This window comes from Silene latifolia, chromosome 1 (assembly GCF_048544455.1).
Source record: "Silene latifolia isolate original U9 population chromosome 1, ASM4854445v1, whole genome shotgun sequence".
Taxonomy (NCBI): Eukaryota; Viridiplantae; Streptophyta; class Magnoliopsida; order Caryophyllales; family Caryophyllaceae; genus Silene; species Silene latifolia.
Genome location: NC_133526.1, coordinates 34,331,715 through 34,354,062, shown reverse-complemented (window position 1 = coordinate 34,354,062; position 22,348 = coordinate 34,331,715). Strand labels below are relative to the sequence as shown.

General features: G+C 36.5%; 1 protein-coding gene across 1 annotated transcript; it reads left to right on the top strand.

The window, feature by feature from the left end:
* Nucleotides 1-20,956: 20,956 nt before the first annotated feature.
* On the top strand, nt 20,957-21,781 carry LOC141643832 (uncharacterized). The gene has a single exon (XM_074453156.1). It carries the CDS (start codon nt 20,957-20,959, stop codon nt 21,779-21,781), a length of 825 nt encoding a protein of 274 aa, XP_074309257.1.
* Nucleotides 21,782-22,348: the final 567 nt, after the last annotated feature.

Sequence of the window (22,348 nt, the reverse complement as noted above, 5' to 3'; positions counted from 1 at the left end):
GATGGGTCAATAAGAGTCTAAGTTCGAGCCTATTTACGGGTTTGAGTCGAAAATTCGGCAGCATTCTGCTACAATGTCAATTATGCCATATAAAAGTGTCTCGGAGGAGCTGTCACAAATCAAAAATCCGACATGATAGCAAGTTTACCCATTACTCAAGGGTTCCAGAAAACCAAGTTTGGTAAAAAATGGGCTAGTATAGGGCCATTTTCGAAGGGTTTTACGGTTTAGCAGAGAAGTCCTAACATTTCGCCTTCAAATCCTTAATACTTGACGAAAATTCGAAAGGGATATATGGTTGTTTTCCTAACATGGACAATTACTCATTTCTAATGTCAAATTCATAAGACAAATCCATTTGAGAGAAGCCCCAAATTTTCGAAATATAAGGGTATAAAAACCCTAATTTTCGACCTAAAATCAAGCACAAATGCGAATTAAAGCAAGTATAAGACACATACCTTGATTAGGTATGATTTATGGCGAGATTTAATCAAGTTTTTGACGGAATTTGTTTGAGTTTTGGTGAAGAAATGAAGTATTTGTGTTTTGAAATGAAAATAAAACACGACCTTAAGTCAGGTTTTACCCAGACATAGACGAGCACAGGAAAGGACGTAGAACTAGCTGTGCCTCTTCCAAAGGTTGCAGCTCTTGCTGCGCCTTTTCCTCAACATGCTTCATCAAAATTCGTTGAAATTCATTATAAGTTCGTTATTTGTGGGTTCAGGCTGCATGCGCGTCTTCCTTAGCATATGGCTCCGTTTTAGCATTCTCTTTCTCCGGATCAGCATTTTCTTAAACAGACTACAGACAGCCACGGCATTTTGTTTCCCGAGAGAGTTCGTGATCACTAAATACAGTTCATTGGCTTCTCCTCTTCATCGGAGTTTTGCTTACAACAACCCGAGTAGATTTTCTCCTCAACAGTGCTAAGGACGCGCTGTTGTCGATCGATTACCTTTATCAGCGATGCTAAGGAGGCGTCGTTATATAATTCTTTCTCTTCAGCATTGTTAAGGACGCGCTGTTGTCGATTTAAATACATTTACCTTCCTCGGCGGTGTTAAGGACGCGCCTCTGTCGATGGACACTCTTCCTCAACGATGCCAAGGGCATGTCGTTGTCAATCTATTATTTCTTCCTCAACAACGAATGCTAAGGGCACGTTGTTGTTGACTCATTTATTATCTTTCTCCCCAGCGGTGCCAAGGGCGCGCCGTTGTTGTCCCAACGTATGATTCAACCCCAACATAGTCATCAATATGTTCCAACGTATGATTCAACCCTGACAGATTCATCAATATGTTCCAACGTATGATTCGACGACAGAGTCATCAATATGTCTCCAAGATATGATTCGACCCCAACAGAGTCATCGATGTGTTCCCCAGCGATAGTTCATTGCCGCTCATAGCCCATGTACTTCTCAAAAATAGAGTTCGCTTGAAGACAGACACAAGCAGATTCTCCAGGTATGATTTCTTCTTATGGCTGGCGAGCTTCCTTACGTAGTTTAATGGACATTAAAAGACCCTCCCCGATAGTCGACAGACTCTAAAATGTTCCCGACGACAAGTCCTGGGTTCAGACCCCTTGAGCTGCCTCGCGTCGCCATAGTCTTCAGGTTGTAATCTTCGATTGACCTGAGGGCTATACTTTAACTTTCGCCTTGTCCAAGCCTCAGTAAAAGTGGGGACTCTGTAGATACCTCATTTCTACACCTCCCGCCTACCACCCAGTGATGATTGGGCCGCATGTTTGATACGCGGAACGATTTTAAGACAGTTCGTTAAATTCATCGACAAGTGATAGCTCAAACACTCGATTCAACCTCATGGTCGTCATCTACGTACCGAGACGGTCGCTTCATTTTCTAAAAACCGTTTAAATGCCGAGTCGGAATGTTCCGGAGTGTTCTAGAATTCTCTGGATATTTATTCCTAATTAAATTTAATACTTTTAAGGAAATATCTTTCGTATATTGTGTTTCATTGAATAAGGAAGTGTATATCTACCGAAATTCCATAAAAAAACGCAGAAATCTTTCTTGCTGAAGAGGAAACCTCTGGGGAAATGACGCAGCAGGTGCTGCGTCTCTTCCCCAGCCCTTTTTCCATGCTTTCCGGAATATTTCCGTGATTTATTTCCGTATCCGTGTCATTACTAAACTCCTTCGTATGTTTAGTATAAATAGAGACCTTCAGTCTCCATATTTGGCACGCGAGTGTCCGCCCTTCTCTTCTCTCTTTGCATTCTAGACCACGCTTTTGCTTTCGACGCCCACGTGCTTGATCAATCGACTACGTAAGCTTAGATCATTCTGAGTCTCAGTCACATTGCATAGACCGACCAATTTGACCAACTTCACCTTAATCAATCATTTAAATCCTTTAACAAGAGCACTTTCCACGCATATTCGAGTCGAGCAATCACTAAACGATAACTTTAATCAATCTTGTTTCGTCAAAGATATAAATCTGAGGGTGTAAAATCCTATTTTATTTATTTTTCTTTTATTTTGTATCACAAATGTAATATTTATATCAAAAGCACGTTCAAAACTGTCTCTAAAAACCATCTTTTAAACCGTATTTACAAAACGGCGGAGGTCTGACGTCGAGAAGAAATGCAGCAGCAGCTGCGCCTCTTCGAAGAGTCGCAGTATATGTTGCGCCTCTTCCTGAGGCTGCCGCTGCTCCTGCTCTTCTTCTTCTTCCTCGACCTTCTGCAATTTTCTATTTTTCTTATTTCTTTCATTCCTTTTGTTTGTTTCAGTATATAATCATGTTTTACTAATCCTTTTCAAATTATAACGTTTAATTCACTCAAATCCCTTATCATTCGATATTTGTGGGTTTCCGTCATCTTATTCAAACCGGGGTTTAAGAGGCTCGAATTCATTCATATCAAGTCCTTTGTATTCGTCTCTGATATATGTTTTAATTCTGTTTTAAAGTTTGCATATAGACTCGTTTTCGACATTGTAAATAATATCTAACCTGTAGTAGTTCGTTTCAATCCGTTTTTATCATCTTATGACGGTTCCAGATGTATGTAATCTGCTAAATCACTTCTACTTGAGTTCTAATATCAAAAATCGATTTTAAATTACCAATGAACGATAACAATCCGCGATTCTAACTTCACAGCCAGAACCCAACTGGAGAACAGACGCAGGGAGTGCTGCGCCTCTTCTAGAGGACGCAGCAGATGCTGCGCCGACTCTGGGTTGGTTTCTGTCCCTGAACTCATTCTCCCTTTGACGTAGCTCCTAATTACGTATTTAATCAACTATTAATTGTATTATCGTCTCTAATCTGACGTATTTCCGTATTTCAATTTTATTTTCTTCTTCAAAATCCCGTTTTGAGCGTGCTTTTGACGTAGATCAAATAATCTTTGTAATTATTGTAATTTTAATTATTGTAATTAATTATATTATTTTATTATGTATGATTTATTTGCTTGCTTTCACATGTAATTTAATCTAACCTTTGACTTCGACCCAATTTGTTTGCTAATTACGCGTTAACCGACTTAGTTTAATTCACATTCTAGGATTAATCTATGTTTGTTGCATTGCATGCATTACATCGACGACATATCAAATTTGAACGATTTCCCTAATCATTAGTTGAGGCCGCTATCGACGCGGGCGGAATTAGGTGTTCGATTAAAGAGCTTCCTAATACGTACCCTCGCCCCTTACTCCAGTTATCTCTGGACATTCGTGTCCATTGGCATCTTCGAGAGTCATTCTAGACATAGAATGCTAAGGGTACCGAGTTCTTAGTATTCATGTCACTACTTTGTGTCTTGACATGACAAGAGGTATTCGAATAGTTTCCAATTTTTCCACAATAAATTGGTGGCGACTCCATAAATGCAGGCTTATTCAACCTTTCACCGGTTTCAATGCCTCACAAATCAGTAATGGCCCATGACGTGCTTTGCCAAACCCAAGGTTCCGTGGGAGAAGTGTCGCCGCCTCGAGACCGACGCGTGGGTGCGCACGGCGCGGGTGGCCCATGTCCACACTTACTCCACAATAATACCCTACAATACCTTCCTCTCTCCAATCTCCTCACCCCACCACAATACTTTACCTTATTTAATTCCAACCCTTAATTTTTGTGCCATCTCTCAATAGTGACACTTATTTAAAATATGAGAGAGTATATGACATTAATATTTTTGCTTAAAATAAATTTACTTTCTCAACACTTCAATATTTTAAAATAAAATACATATATTTTTAATTATAACTAATAACTGATAATTAGCTATTCATGATAAACGTTATTATATAAATAATTTTGTGACTTATCAAATATCATATTAATTAAAATAAATGTATTCGAATAATGCAACATTCAACATTAAGTTCTTAAGTTAGATCATTTCACGATACGTTATGTTCCAAATCAATTAATATTTGTTCAAAACGATGTGAATATAATTTGATGCATTTTTCAATTTTTAATGTATAATGTGCGATGTTTATGTATCAAACATATAGGGTCAAAGTTCAACTTATTTGAATGTTTTGGTTATGTATGTCTTGCATATATTATGTGTCAAACTACATTTTTATAAGAAATTTGCACCTTTTATTTTTTTGAAACAACTATATATAAATTAGGATTAATTGATAAATAATAACAATATAATGATCCTTTTTCATAATTAGTATCAACATGATCAATAATTAGAAATCAGTATCAAAATATTTATTTATTTTTCTACGATATGTATCAAATAGCCTTAAACCCCCATCTTAAACTACTTCAAAAAGTCCAAAACTCGTTATCACATTATTTAAAACCTCTTAAATCCCAAATGTATTTTCATTTAGTTTTTCATAATTTTTTCAAATATCTCACTTTTTATCACATTATCACTTGTTCAATATATTTTTTTCATTATCACATCATAAAAACTTATCTCTTAGTAGTTATCTTTAAGTTTTGTTTTTAATAAATACAATGACTCTTTCAAATATTTTTTTTTGATGAATTTAATTGGTCTAAGTATTATAACTTTCTCTAAATGTTTTTCTTTAAGTAAATGTAACGCATTGTGAGACACTCACATAATCATATAGACATATAAAAATATTTTAATAAAAATAATGGAAAGTATATTCAACTTAAAGCATTTTTGGCAATAAAGGTAATGATTTACATTTTCGAATTTTTATCAAAAATTTTTTTATATAAATTTTAAATAAATCAACGTAATTGTTATTTTTAATTTTATAATACATTTATTAAACTATAATTAATACTTTGTTGAGATTTATGTATCATTTATTATGTTTATATTTAATGTCCAGCTGTAATTAATACCTGTATTTAATGCTGGGTTGACACGTGGCGCATCCACAACGCTTCAACCTAGTTTTATATATATATGAAAAAGGAAAGAAAAGAATGAACAGGTTTTATGTAAGGGTTTGTAATTTGCAAAATGATTTTTGGTTTTAAAAGTGTTGACTAATTTTTGGAAATGGCAATCTTTGCCAAGTTTGAAGAAGAATTTATTTGCATGGTAAGGTTTTAGAGATTTGGTTAGATGTGATGACTACTCAGCCGATAGCTTCACACGTCATAAAACGGTGCTTGCACCGACCCTTTTTCTCCAAATCCCGAGCCTTATTACAACCCGGTTATCTCGTATATGTGCATCATTAGACATTTTCTCTTGCGGTTATTGGATAAGCTACCATATTAGATTGCGGGCATACTTCGCAAGTCGAGATAGCAAGAGTGATTTTGGTTACTTTTTGTCACAAAAATCGCCCAGTTCTTTCATTTGAGTGACTAGTGAAACCCGTGAGAGTCAGACTTAGGTCCCTTTTTAGTCAAAGGCTTGGTATGGAGTCGAATCTTGAGTTTGTCTTGTCAACCTTTGGAGTATGGCAACGTGCTTCCACTTTCCCGCCTAGAATTTGTTTCTTAGGCATCCGTGTTATCTATGTTGGTTACTTGAGCTAAAGTTAGGGAGTTGACACTCCGGGTAGGACCTTGAGTCGGCATCCTCCACTATCGACCCTTTTAGTCTTATTTTTGAAGAAATCCCACTTGAATGAGGCAAGTGTATTTGCATTTTTGAATGGTTCATTTTCTTGCTCTATTTGGTGATTAAGCACTATTTTGAATAAAAAAATTTGTTGCAAGACCTCACTTGCCTTATAATAGGGCATTTCATCTCATGAAATGTCAAATTGGGAGTTGAAAGGGCTCCGGCTGAAGCTAAACCCGATTCGGCTATTATGAATAAAGTGTGCAAAATGGTTAGTGTTAATAGGGGTCTTGATACTGTTTAGGTTACTTACTCAAGAACGAGTAAGAGTTAAGTGTGAGGATGTTTGATGAGTGTCTATTTTGTACCACTTTCCCCCTTCTTCCCTTTGCATTTTGTCCCTAATTAAGACAGTTTTGACCTCTTTAGCTTGTATTTATAACCTTAGTCCCATTCTATGAGTTTTATGTCTCTCCTCGCAGGTTGTGAGCCCGAAAGGACTAAAGGAGCTAGCAAAGGACCTCAAGAAGCAAGCATGGGGAAGAAAATTGAAGGAAGGCAAAAAAGGACTCCCGGCCGGTCGGCCGGCAGGAGGTCGGCCGGCAGGAGGTCCACCGATTGAGAGCCCTTCCATGAGCCGGTCCGTAGCCGGCGGCCGGTCCACCGGCCCAATGGAGCTGCTGTTTAATTTTGGACCAAAAAAGTTACAGGAACTTTTCAGCCGATCCTAGACCAGCGGCCGGTTGACCGGCCCAGACTCCTTTTTTCCGTACTTTCAATTTCTTGTAATTTTTGACCTAAATGGTTGTAAATTATATATACCCCTCTCCTAATTTCATTCGACACATTACCATAGATTTAGAATTCTCTCTAGTTTTATGCAAGATTCCTAAGCAAAGTATTAATTTTTTCTTAATCAAACCTTAATTATTTACTTACTTTATATAGATCTACTTAGTTTCATTAGTTATCTCTTGAGTATTTGAGTTGTAATTGAAGAAGTTTTAAAGATTTCTTCCATTATTAAATACAAGACTCAACCTTTCTCCTTTGTTGGTACAATTTCTTTTCTTGTTAAGTTTGTTTATCAATTGTTTCAATAGTTTACATTTCTTATTTATATCTTTGTTATAGTTATAATTCATATTATGTTTTCCACCTTGCTTACTTGTGTTTCACCAATTGTTTACATTTGCTTGAACATGATGTGTGAGTAGTGACCCCTAGGGTTTAGGGGGATCCTAAGTGGAAATTAATGGTGTAATTTGGGTAATCAATAATTGGGTTTGGGGTAGAATTGTTGACTTACTTATTCATGCACACAACGTGTTTGTGGAATTGTGTGAGTGAAAGCCCTCACCTTTCTTCATTATTTACTTAAGTGCTCTATAAATGAAAGTTGTAGGGTGTTTTGATAGCTTGATTAAGTAGATATTTGATGTTTGATGAAAGTTAGGTGTCTACCTTTAAGGAGGACATGAAATAAGACCTCTTACCTAAGTTAAACTCTGCCCCTTTGCCCGGTTATTTACCCTTTATTTACCATTAGCCACTTAGGGGAACCCGATTTCCTTAGCTTTAATACTAATCGTTTACACCTTAGTTTTGTCTTTGTTTTAGTTGCTCATATTAGTCATTTAGACTTCATATCCTCTTTTACTCGACTAAATTAGACCTTAATCAAATTGAATAGAACCCCCCCACCATCTTTGTGAACGACGTTGACTTACCAAGCTTTACTATTTAGGTATCGAGTTTTATAAATTTGTTTTGATAGTGAGAAAAAGATGACTTGCAATATTCCTTACTCATCAGTACTTCATTCGCTCTCATGTGTTATAAAGTTAAGATTATTTCTCTAAGTTGGGTTCATTTGTTATCATATATTTGGTTTTGGTTTTGATTTTGGTTTAGCGCTGCGACTACCGTCTTAGCTCCACATATCCATAACGTGCTTTGGCACAAACCATTTCTATCCCTTTAACCCATTTGCCACCCTTATTGTCCTCGATACATGTACTTTTGTCTACATATTGTGATTGCATATTAGTTGGGGAAATCTCTATCACATTGGATTGCATGCATGTTTCATAACTTGAGTGAGTGTTTCTACTTCTTTCTATCTCCACATATAACTCGCCCTTACATACTTATGAGTGCATGAGCGAATCCGCGAGTATCCGACTAATTTAGCTTGCAAGATCGAAAGGTATTTGGCATTTGTCTATAGTATGGTGACATGAGACTTGAGGTGCGTTTTCTATTACCCGTATCTACGAATTTGTTTTATTGGTACATTGTGGTCATTAATTTGTTACATATATGGATAGCTTGGGATTTGTACGCATTAAACATTAGTTGTGAGTTATTTGTTTGCCATTTATATGATTGTCTTATGTAATGTGTGATGATTTGCTTGAGGACAAGCAAAGAGATGGTTTGAGGGAGTTTGATGAGTCATAATTATATACATATTTATGCCTCCCCTTAATTACTTTTGATACGGTTTTCGTGCTAGTTTATATTAATTACATGCCTTTTATGTTAGAATGTCGATACTTCTGCTGTTTGATGTTTAATGCAGGAATGATACATTTGAGGAGAAAAGGAATGAAATGGGCGTCGCGGAGTGGCCATGAAGGAATACACGAATTATGGCACGGGAATCCATAAGAATGAAGGAAGAGAAGTTAAGAAGAAAACACGGAGAAAAGAGCTGAACCAGGATGGTTCCTCGATCAACTACACCTAGGCTCGATCGAGGAAGTTGGTTACTCGATCAAGTGCACATAGGCTCAATCGAGGAACCACTTGTTTTCAGTATTTTCTGCAATTTCCTTAAATCGGTTATGTTTTACTATAAATACCTAATTCGTACACTAAGTTTATTTACGTCTTATTTTACATACTACGCTTTATATTACCCAAAAAACTCTCAAATACTCTTAGTTTTAGTTTTATTATTGTTCGGATCTTCTTAGCTTATTCTTCATTATTATTGCGGTATTGTTTCTAATCCTTCCTCAATTATTAATAATTCAATTGCTTGTTCATCTTTTATGCTTTTAATTATGTTTTCCTTTATAATTATTATTGTTGTTCCCTCTATTATGCGTAGCTAAACCTCTTATCTAGGGAGAATGGGGATCTAGGTTGTTAAAAGGGGAATATATTGATGAACTGATAGTTAAATTGATCTTTGTTGTTGTTCAGTTTGTTGGTTTGAATCTAGTTGATTAGCTTCTGCAGGGTTAATTAATAAGTATTGCATAAATTAGGATTTTCACAAATCGGGTTAAGACTAGTAAAGGCTATAATAACTTAATAGAATTAACTTAATGATAGCGATGGCATGTTAAGTTAGATCTAAAGGACATATTAGAATCGATTGATCATATGACCTTAAAAAACATAATTAACTCTATCAATGAATTAAACCTTACTCCATATAACTACCTAGTGAACCTAATCCCTAGGCTCTTTATTATTTTGAATTTGTCTTTATTTACATAGTAATTAGTTATTAGAAATCAAAAATCAACCCCATAAAATGGTTACCTTTAAGACGAACTTAAATATAAACAAACTAGATTAATTAAACTGTCTCCCTATGGATTCGTCCATTTCTTGCCACTAGCTACCAGTTAGTAGTAATTTAGAATTTATTTTGATAGGCCAACGACTGAAAATAACCTTATCATTAGGAGTAGCTAACCTTGCATGTTAATCATCTAACTATTGCAATCCTTGTAACAAGCTTGCATCTTTATGAATTTGGTTTATAGTTTGTATCTTTGTATGTGGAATTTGCAAGTTAGTTCTTGGTTAGTTGGATTAAGCCTCCTAAAAGATTAATCTTGACTTCTTTTTTTTGGAATTGATCTTAATGCTCTTGTGTGTAAACCCTTTTGTGGTTTTCAATTGGGTGACCATATAGGTAGGATTAACTTCTCTACCTTAGGAGCAAGTAATCACCATCCTATGAAAGTTGTTGAGTAATTGTTGAGGGAAGAAAAGAGAGGATCTTAATGCTTAGGAAGTAGTTGTTGAACCAAGTTACATCAAGTTTTTCTTTTATATTGATTCTTGCATACTACTTGTTTGTTGAATTGTCTCAATAGGAAAGTCTCCATTTTTACTCTTTGTCATGTTATTTCCAACCAAATGCTTTCTCCATTTATGTTTCCTACAAGTTGAACATTGTTAATATCCAGTGTTTGTGATTAGTCCCAATTTTTGAGTCTAAATTATCATTAGTGTCTTAATTAGTTAGAGGAGTAGTCTTAGTTAGTGATTGTTGGTCAATATTTTACAATTCGAGTCTTTAGTTAAAGGTCCTTCCCTTGGGTTCGACCCTAGCTTGCCATTTTACTATCCTATTGTTAGAAGTTAGTAAAGTCTAGTTAGGTCTGTAAATTGTTAATTTGATAGTTAATTCTAGTATTAACGACAACCGGTATTTTCTCTATCAAATTTTGGCGTCGTTGTTGTGGAAGGCAACGTAACTAGGACTTGAGTTGTGATTGAGCTTTGTTGTTCCTATTTCCTTTTTATTGTCAAAAGTAAGTGGTAGTTCTAATCCATCTTATTTAGTGTAAAGGTATATGCCTAAGTCTCAACACCAAGGTAGTGAGTTCAATTTAGAAGAAGAGGAAGACTTTCGAGCATATTCTTGGTTATTCTCAAATCCTTTCTATAATCGACCTCAAAGAGAAGAACAAGTTGAAGAAGAATCTACCACGCCCGTTTCGGTTGAACCAATACAAGTCGAGTATCCCCAAATGGCTAATGATACAAGAACCATCCGAGAACTCCGGGCTAGAAACTATGATACTCAACCCCTGTGCATTGCCTACCCACCCATGGGGGCTAATGCAAACTTTGAGTTGAAGGGTTACTTTATCCATAATCTACCCAAGTTTCATGGGCACGCGGGGGATGACCCCAACCGTCATCTCTCCGAGTTCCACATGATGTGTGAGGGTGCTATACCAAATGATGTCATGGAAGACCAATTCAAATTGAGGACTTTTCCATTCTCTTTGCTAGATGAAGCCAAATATAAGCTATTCTACCTCCTACCGGGTACAATTCGCACTTGGAAGGCCATGAAGTCGGCATTTCTTGAAAAGTTTTACCCCGATTCCCGACACAACCATGCCAAGAAGGCCATTGTAACAACCCGGATTATAAAACAAAGGAAAAACTTATATAAAGTAAATATCAGAGTATAAAACTGATAAAAGGGGTCAAGGTGGCGGAAACACCAAGCCCAAATCCGGATCGATACTAAAACCAAAACCAAACTAATACATTATTCAAAGGTTCTTAAAACTTAAAAGCAATCTCCTATTTTATTATTAAGCTCGCTTCGCACATTCCCCAAGCAAGCATCAACCACTTAGCAATATCTGAACAACCTGAACAACCTGAGAAGGGGGTCGACAATCAGTCGGGAGTAACTAGATGCTCTCCCAGTCATGTTTACAACAATTGAATATAATCAACAATCAATAACAATTGAAATGCAAAACCAGTAAACATGTGAGACCATCTATACTCATGAAAATCCGACATAACATGCCATTAAACGATAACATACTAAGACCATCTTATGATATGATGACAACTCCAGAGGAAACATGTGACGACACGTGCCAACGTAAACCATATCATGACCATGTATGAACCATAGAGAAAACATAACCACAAAACATGTGACCAATCCAGACCACCAAGCACAATGTATAGAATGAACGCCGTTAGAGCGATTAACGAACTGCCTCTAACTAATGGAGCGATTAACGAACTGCCTCCATTCAATGGTATGGGCCGATTAACGAACTGCACCCACAGTGGACCGATTAACGAACTGCATCCACACTATGTATAGCGTATAACCACTGCCTATATGCCTAAGACCTGGCCAGACCTCTCGATGAAACACAGAGCGATTAACGAACTGCCTCTGCTACACCGAACGACACTCGGGGAACAGAGCGTATAACGAACTGCCTCTGCTACCCCCCGACCATAGACCATAACAAATCCCCGAAGGGTAGCCTTGATTCATTCCGATAGTATATAACTGATACTATCGTCATCTATACACTAGCCAACCAACAAATGCACAGTATAACTGACTGTACTAACATGCGTGAACAACATCACGACTCAACTCATAAGATAGTATAACTGACCATCCTACTTATCATGTGAACGGAGTAACCCGAAGATATATGCAAACACAAGGACATAACACGTTGAACACAATACAACATATGAAACAAGTATAAGCAACCAATGTTATAGTAACTTTAGTTATAACTTTAACATTAACCATTCAATGTTATAGTAACCCTAATCATAACATAAACTCTGGATGCGAGGTTATAGTAACCTCGACTATAACTTCAACATATACGACTTGAAGTTAAACCTACCTCCACTATAACCTTGACACGGAACACAAAGTTATACTAGCATTAACCATAACCTTGAGCCATAAATCTCAGGGTACGATAGTTTCAGCTGTAACCTTATCTCGTACTTCAATGTTATAGTAGCTTCAGCCATAACTAGAGTAACTACCCAAAGTTGTATTAACTTTAGCTATAACACTTGAATCATCATCAAGGTTACACTAGCCTTAGCTATAACTTTGGAGAGAACCCTTGGCCGCCTATCATGCCGCCACTAGGGTTTATTCGCAAACCCTAATTGCGCTCATGACACCCATAATAAACGCATAAACAACATATGATATTTTATTAATACATTAAAACATATACGAACATGCGAAAACATATTTAATCATGATAACAAATAATCAAACATGTACCAATCATGCAAAACAATCATTAAATCATATTAATTACATCAATTGGCATAAACACAATTAAAAGAAAACACCTAGTTACCTTTTTAGCAATTAATGATGCAAATTAATGAAAACCTCCAAGAAAGACACGACCATCAAATCCTTGTCTCCAACACGTGTCAGCATCCCAAAAATCGACTATAAAGAATACCCGAATCCAAGCACCATAAAAGACCCTTCTTCTTATTTACCCATTAAAATAAGAGACCCAAAACGTAGGTATAAAGGTCTATACAAATAATCCCCATAAAAATATTTGAAGATAAATATGTTGTAAGGATAAGAGTAAGGATTATGAAAATATAATTTGTGTATGAGTTTGGAAGAAAGAAATATATTCAACAATGGAGTCAAATGGAGAAAAGAAGAACAAAAGAGAGAAAAAGGAGGAAAGAGGCGCGGCAACATCATACGCACGAACAATTGATTGAGCAACCTGCTTGCTAGGTTTAGGTTTTATATTATTTATATAAGAGAGGAGAGGCGTGTAGCTGGTTTTCACGTAGGAAAACAAAGGAATAGATTGACCTAGTTGCTTGCTAGGTTAATCCTATTTATAAGGGATTAACTTATGGGCTTTGGGTCCATTAGCTTATACAATAGATTATCTGATTACAAATCGGATTGGACCAAATTAAAACGCAAAGAGGCCTTATAATAGAAAAGTATTTATTAAATTAAAATAGTAAAATTGTGCACGGATATTTTAACCCAATCAAAAGTAGATTAAAACGATAAATAATAAAATATAGAACGGAAGCTATAAATATATATTTCCAAAATATATTATTAAACTTCAAAATAATTAATTTAATAAAATACTTTTATAATAAAATATTATTATAAAATACGGGGTGTTACAATCCAACCCCCTAAAAAGAAGTTTCGTCCTCGAAACTTGAATTTCAAAGATAAGATGAAAAGAAGGTGAGAATTACAAGTGATCATCAATAAAGGTCATCTCGGAATCCTAACCGCTGCGCACTCTAATCCTTATCAAGACTCAAACCAAAGAAAGATATCCCAAAATGTGTTAATTCCATCTCGAATAGTTTCTCTTATCTCAGTATGACCTAGTTGTCGTAATACCACAACGTTTTCACACATGCATCACCTTTAAGCATGTGGTTGACACTCATAACGTTCAGCGCATCTCATAAGCCATAATATCACTGAGTTCCTCACTTTCACCAAGTACACTCAACACCTATAAGTAATATTCCACAAGATACAACATCTGGTTCTCATATTTCAAACACTCATCCAACTACCATCATTAACCATCATTCAAAACATATATGACCTCTCATAATTGTGAACTCATTACCATTACTCCAAAGCCACATAACCTTTAACAAATACTCCAATTCTAGTTTACTATTCACCACAAGATCTGGCATTGACCGAACCCGAAACAACCAGATAAATCTCTAAACAAAGAACATCTTTCGAATGAGAAAAGTCTTCCATTCACGAGTGCCATTATAATCACTCCTACTCTAATATCCTCAAAGTGAGAAGTGCTTACTGCCAATCACAACTCTCAAACATCAAAAGGCTTTAATAAATCTCGATGATTCTCAATATATATCTAACATCCAAAGTCATCAATCTCAAACATCAAACTTCGACTAAACTGTCATAATTCTATGCAACCTCAAAAGCATGACAAAATCATCTATTGCACTCGCTAGACCCAATCATTTCCTTTGAAAACTCATGATCACGTCATTACTATGCACCCAACAATCATACACCATAGGTTAAGCTTGTACCTATTGTACCACAACACATTTGCCATCGATAACGCCATTCCATCAAAGCGTAATAACAACACCATACAACTCTCATCACCTGTTCTCACATAACGACAAGCTTATAACCTCAATTTCTAATCTCAGTTTACTATCACTGAATATTATCGTGACATCACAAAACTACGACAAGGCTGTATAAATCTATGTCCTTTAATAACAATCATACCCTTAATGAAACGCCTTATCTCATATAGAACAAACAAGCATCTATATATCCTCAATATAATAACACCCTCAAACCTTCTTAGCTCAGTATAGGACCTTTAATACTCCTTCTCCAAAACTCTATATGTTGTCCCAACTTCATACTTGAACACCACAATGCTACTATGTTCTCAACCCTAAATACCCAAACATCAAACTCAAAGTATCTAATATCGCTCGCCAAAGGATCCAACTTTCCACTAGGAGATGATCACAAGTAGCTCTAAAGAGATTTCAAACATTTTCAAGATACCATAAAAGAATAAATAACTTGCAAACCAAAACAAAACATTTCCGTGCAATGCCACAAAGCAAAAGAACACATAGCTTTAAGAAGTATGAGCTCAATGAGAAATCAATGGAAAAGGGTAATTACAAAAGTTTAAAGAAGAAGGAACTGGAGCTGAAATAAAGAACAAATAGAGAGCAACGATAGATGAAACAGACAGAGGACCAAGATAAGAAACCTTTGGTCTGAAAACTTAAATAGAAGAGGTATGGTTAACACGTGCAAGGATGACAAGAATAGACGATTCAAAAACAATTTTATTTTCCCAAAGACGACACCTTAACATAAGATAAAAAAAAACACGATAACCAAGGTCTTACAAATATCGTACAGTCATCACTCAAGGTAACAAAGTCTCGGAACATCCTTTCATCACATCACCATAATACCTCAAGACCAGCAACTCTCTATATAACTGCTCATTTTACCATCACTACATCCTCAGATTATCAACTCTCAAGTCCTTCCACTCTCAAGAACTCCATCTAATCACACTTAATGAATCAATATATAACAATCTCTATACCCTCAAAAGATGAACACCACGATACATTATAATCATCGTCAACATGGTCGTTCACTAATGCAACGCTAGAACACTTTAACATTAACATCTCACAAGTCCATAAATTATAGTTCGTCTATCTCAATCAATCCATTAAAAGGTACGATCCGTAAATAACTCCTCAACGGATAAATCATAAAATCATTCATACCTCACTAATAGTCATTAATAATTCTTACTCCTCAAATATGGTATTCCAATTACAGACGAGTATTGTCTCCAAAATTCCCAACGTGCTCAATCTAAACTCCACAATAACATACAACTCATTTCCATTGATACTCTCGATCCATAAATAACTCACATAACGGTTCCTTTAACACAAGACAAAGTTCAATAACTCTAACCATTAAGAGCATAAGCCACAATATTCCGAAATATTACCACAAGAGAAATATACTCATCGTCTCTCACTTCTAGTAAAACTATGAAACCACAATCATACATCTTAAGCCACAAATCAATCACTCTTCATCATCAATAAGGATTTTCTCAGATACATAAAAGAACATAGCAACTACTTATCCCAAATGAGACTTCATCTCAACAACCACTAATCCTAAAGGGAACTTTATCTCATCAACAACCTCTAGTCCCAAAAGAAACCTCATCTCAATAACCTGAAATCCCAAAGTAAACTTCCTCGTTACCAAACTCATAATAACAATTACTCTTTCCACTCATACTTAAACATCCCAACCTGCCAATTAATCCTAACTTGTCGTCCCAAAATCCAAACCACAAGGATATCAACCTCGAAATCACCTCAAACAAGGACAACACCACCAAATAATCCAAAAAGGATGAAAGTACGATAAGAGTAAAGCTCGGGTTACCAAGGATTAAGAGTTTTGACCGACATATAACCAAAATGCACAACATGTAATATGAAAAGGACATTTTCAAAATTGGCCGTCTTTAAAATCAACAAAGCATGCTTGAAAATGTCATGCAAGAACAACACATTTTATACAATTAATGACGAAACAAAACATCAAGTCATAAACAACACAATACATAAACTATACATTTAATATAATTAATAATGATAAACATTAAGACATAAACAAACAAATACATGAATAAAACATGTAATACAATTAAATAATCATGTGAAATATTAAGACATAAATAAGCAAGTGCATAAAGAACATATGTAACATAATTATTAACGATACGAAACATTAAGGTATAAATAAACATGTGCAAAAACAACACATGTAACACAATTAATACTTATACGAAACATTAACGCATAAACAAACAAGTCCTTAATTGTTTCTACCCCATTTACTCTCACTCATTTACTAAGTCAATTTATTTTAGTCATTAACTAAGCGAGAGTTGGGAGCGTGTTCGCTCTGATACCAACTGTAACAACCCGGATTATAAAACAAAGGAAAAACTTATATAAAGTAAATATCAGAGTATAAAACTGATAAAAGGGGTCAAGGTGGCGGAAACACCAAGCCCAAATCCGGATCGATACTAAAACCAAAACCAAACTAATACATTATTCAAAGGTTCTTAAAACTTAAAAGCAATCTCCTATTTTATTATTAAGCTCGCTTCGCACATTCCCCAAGCAAGCATCAACCACTTAGCAATATCAGAACAACCTGAACAACCTGAGAAGGGGGTCGACAATCAGTCGGGAGTAACTAGATGCTCTCCCAGTCATGTTTACAACAATTGAATATAATCAACAATCAATAACAATTGAAATGCAAAACCAGTAAACATGTGAGACCATCTATACTCATGAAAATCCGACATAACATGCCATTAAACGATAACATACTAAGACCATCTTATGATATGATGACAACTCCAGAGGAAACATGTGACGACACGTGCCAACGTAAACCATATCATGACCATGTATGAACCATAGAGAAAACATAACCACAAAACATGTGACCAATCCAGACCACCAAGCACAATGTATAGAATGAACGCCGTTAGAGCGATTAACGAACTGCCTCTAACTAATGGAGCGATTAACGAACTGCCTCCATTCAATGGTATGGGCCGATTAACGAATCGAACCCACAAAGTGGACCGATTAACGAATCGCATCCACACTATGTATAGCGTATAACCACCGCCTATATGCCTAAGACTGGCGGACCTCTCGATGAAACACAGAGCGATTAACGAATCGCCTCTGCTACACCGAACGACACGGGGGGAACAGAGCGTATAACGAATCGCCTCGCTACCCCCGACCATAGACCATAACAAATCCCCGAAGGGTAGCCTTGATTCATTCCGATAGTATATAACTGATACTATCGTCATCTATACACCAGCCAAGCAACAAATGCACAGTATAACTGACTGTACTAACATGCGTGAACAACATCACGACTCAACTCATAAGATAGTATAACTGACCATCCTACTTATCATGTGAACGGAGTAACCCGAAGATATATGCAAACACAAGGACATAACACGTTGAACACAATACAACATATGAAACAAGTATAAGCAACCAATGTTATAGTAACTTTAGTTATAACTTTAACATTAACCATTCAATGTTATAGTAACCATAATCATAACATAAAACGGATGCGAGGTTATAGTAACCTCGACTATAACTTCAACATATACGACTTGAAGTTAAACCTACCTCCACTATAACCTTGACACGGAACACAAAGTTATACTAGCATTAACCATAACCTTGAGCCATAAATCTCAGGGTACGATAGTTTCAGCTGTAACCTTATCTCGTACTTCAATGTTATAGTAGCTTCAGCCATAACTAGAGTAACTACCCAAAGTTGTATTAACTTTAGCTATAACACTTGAATCATCATCAAGGTTACACTAGCCTTAGCTATAACTTTGGAGAGAACCCTTGGCCGCCTATCATGCCGCCACTAGGGTTTATTCGCAAACCCTAATTGCGCTCATGACACCCATAATAAACGCATAAACAACATATGATATTTTATTAATACATTAAAACATATACGAACATGCGAAAACATATTTAATCATGATAACAAATAATCAAACATGTACCAATCATGCAAAACAATCATTAAATCATATTAATTACATCAATTGGCATAAACACAATTAAAAGAAAACACCTAGTTACCTTTTTAGCAATTAATGATGCAAATTAATGAAAACCTCCAAGAAAGACACGACCATCAAATCCTTGTCTCCAACACGTGTCAGCATCCCAAAAATCGACTATAAAGAATACCCGAATCCAAGCACCATAAAAGACCCTTCTTCTTATTTACCCATTAAAATAAGAGACCCAAAACGTAGGTATAAAGGTCTATACAAATAATCCCCATAAAAATATTTGAAGATAAATATGTTGTAAGCATAAGAGTAAGGATTATGAAAATATAATTTGTGTATGAGTTTGGAAGAAAGAAAGATATTCAACAATGGAGTCAAAGGGAGAAAAGAAGAACAAAAGAGAGAAAAAGGAGGAAAGAGGCGCGGCAACATCATACGCACGAACAATTGATTGAGCAACCTGCTTGCTAGGTTGAGGTTTTATATTATTTATATAAGAGAGGAGAGGCGTGTAGCTGGTTTTCACGTAGGAAAACAAAGGAATAGATTGACCTAGTTGCTTGCTAGGTTAATCCTATTTATAAGGGATTAACTTATGGGCTTTGGGTCCATTAGCTTATACAATAGATTATCTGATTACAAATCGGATTGGACCATATTAAAACGCAAAGAGGCCTTATAATAGAAAAGTATTTATTAAATTAAAATAGTAAAATTGTGCACGGATATTTTAACCCAATCAAAAGTAGATTAAAACGATAAATAATAAAATATAGAACGGAAGCTATAAATATATATTTCCAAAATATATTATTAAACTTCAAAATAATTAATTTAATAAAATACTTTTATAATAAAATATTATTATAAAATACGGGGTGTTACAGCCATCACTTCTTCGGAACAAGATGCGAGTGAAAGTTTGTATGAGTATTGGGAAAGGTTCAAACGGTTGGTTGCCCAATGCCCCTACCACGGGTTAAGTGGTGACGACCTACTAGTGAACTTTTGTGATGGTCTTACTCAACAAAACCAAAGAATGGTGAATGTCGCGACAAGTGGAGGGGTTGACAACTGTTCCGTGGCGGAAGCCAATGAAATTATAGAGAGGCTAGCCGCAAGCACAAGGAGCTATAGGAGAGGAAGTCGGGGGTCAAAGACTCTCAACTCAATTGAAACACCCTTCTCCTGCAACCAAAAGCTTGAGAAGACCGTTGCTGATCTCACCAAATTGGTAGCTCACTTGGTGGGGAACAATCAAAGTGTGGGTGAAGCACAAGGGTCCAATGCGGAGTGCAATTTTTGCCAAGGTCCATACCCGGTGGAGTCATGTCCCATCATGCAAAAACAAGGGATAGGCCATGAGAATGTTAGTGCCATGGGACATGGCAACTATAATTCTAGGAACCCTACCGGGGGTGGGTACTACAAATATGATCCAAGTGGAAACACTTACAACATAGGCTCTAGAGACACTCCAAACCTTAGTTAGGGAGGAGATACTTCAAAGAGTTTCCAAAATGGGCAATTCAACCATTTAAGAAACCAAAATTCACAAGGCCCAAACCCGAACTACCAAAGAAACCAAAATTTTCAACAAGGGAAAGGGGGGTCTTTTCAATTCGGAAATCAAGGAAACCAAGGTCCTCAAGGCAACAACAAAAATTTTCAACAAGGAGGGGGTCCCTCCACTCAAGGGGATGACGATTTATCCACCAAGTAAATGTTGAAAATTCTTGTTAAAGGGCAAGCCGAAACAACAAGAAGGTTTGACAAAATGGATACCGATAAACTTTCATGTGATGCAAGGGTTAAAAACCTTGAAATCCAACTTGGATAAATCTCGCAGGAAATTGCCAAGCACAACCAAAAGAACTCTACTTCAATCCCTTCCACAGCATTCCCTCCAAGGGAGAATGCAAGTGCCATGACTTTGAGAAAAGGGAGAACCTTAGAATCCCCAAAAAAAAAAAAAAAAAAAAAAAAAAAAAAAGAAGAGAAAGGCAAAGTCAAATGAGAGGGTTATTGACATTGAGGAACAAGAGGAAGAACAAATCGTGGTTGATAAAGAAAAAGAGTCATCATCCAAAGCTAGTGGAGAAGAATTGAGAAGTCCGTTGAGCATGGACAATGGAGAGAAAGAAATCAACAACAAAAATGATCATATTGAAGAGATCGTGAGAGAACATGTCGTGGAGGTACCTTTTCCTCATGCTCTCACACATTCTAAGAGGTTTGAAAGGGATGAGGATCTCTACGAAACCTTTAGAAAGTGTGAAATAAACATTCCCTTACTCAATCTTTTGATAGGTGTTCCAAGGTATGCAAAGTTTCTCAAGGAACTTTATACACCTAGGAGAAACACAAGAAAGGGTACCCAAAAATTAAGGGTAAGTGAACATGTCTCCGCCATATTTAAAAAGTCATTCCCAAAAAAGTATGGCGATCCGGGAATGTTCACTATACCATGCTCCATTGGGGAGAAGATTTTCACCCATGCCATGTTAGATCTAGGTGCGTCAATTAATGTCATGCCCTATACTCTTTATAAGACTTTGGGACTTCCACCCTTGAACAAGACCGATGTAGTGATCCAACTTGCAGATCGCTCAAACATTTACCCTAAGGGGATGGTGGAGGATGTGTTAGTAGAGGTGGATCATTTAACTTTCCCGGCCGACTTCTATGTCCTTGACATGGAAGTCGACTCAAAGGCCACTCCGGTCCTTTTAGGAAGGTCTTTTATGAAAACCTCTAAGACAAATATTGACTTGTCTAATGGGAACCTCACTATGGAATTTGACGGAAAGAAACTCACATACAACATCTATGATGCAATGAGACAACCTAACGACTCACATTCATGCTATTTCTTGAACATAATCGAGCCAATTGTAACCCAAATGTATAATTTGGGTCAAAGGGCCCCTCTTGAGGTTGCCCTGTAACACTCCCATACAACCAAGGTGCCTTACCAAGACCACCTACTGCATGGAAGTTCTACCATCTCGGTTACCCGAGGCAATGTATATCAAATTGACCATAAAGAAACGTACTTAATTAAGTAAATGAGTTTAAGTGATTACCACATCAAAACCAAAACTGTAAAGAAAATACAAATGTTCCAAAACCAAACAAACTAAAAAGAAATCTAAGTTCATGACACAGCGGAAGACTTTAATAACACGTAGTGACTCCATCCCAGCTATCCCTTGCGCAAGCCATCTCGTACCTGCTCAATAACTGCTCACCATCCCCGAATGGTTCACCACAGTTTTCAAAACATTTAAACGGGGTCAGTTACTGATTACACAAAACACGATACATAAGATACAACACACAAATCACCCTAACTCCGTCGTAACTCCACACACCTGACTACACACTAAAGTGTGTAGTCCTGCCAGAATACCCATCGCAACAGATATTCCACGCCGTCAGTGGGGGACCGCAGCCGTACCCACCAAATCCCCGCTCATCTATTCCAAGTGAAACCCATGTTCCTTAATGTGCAC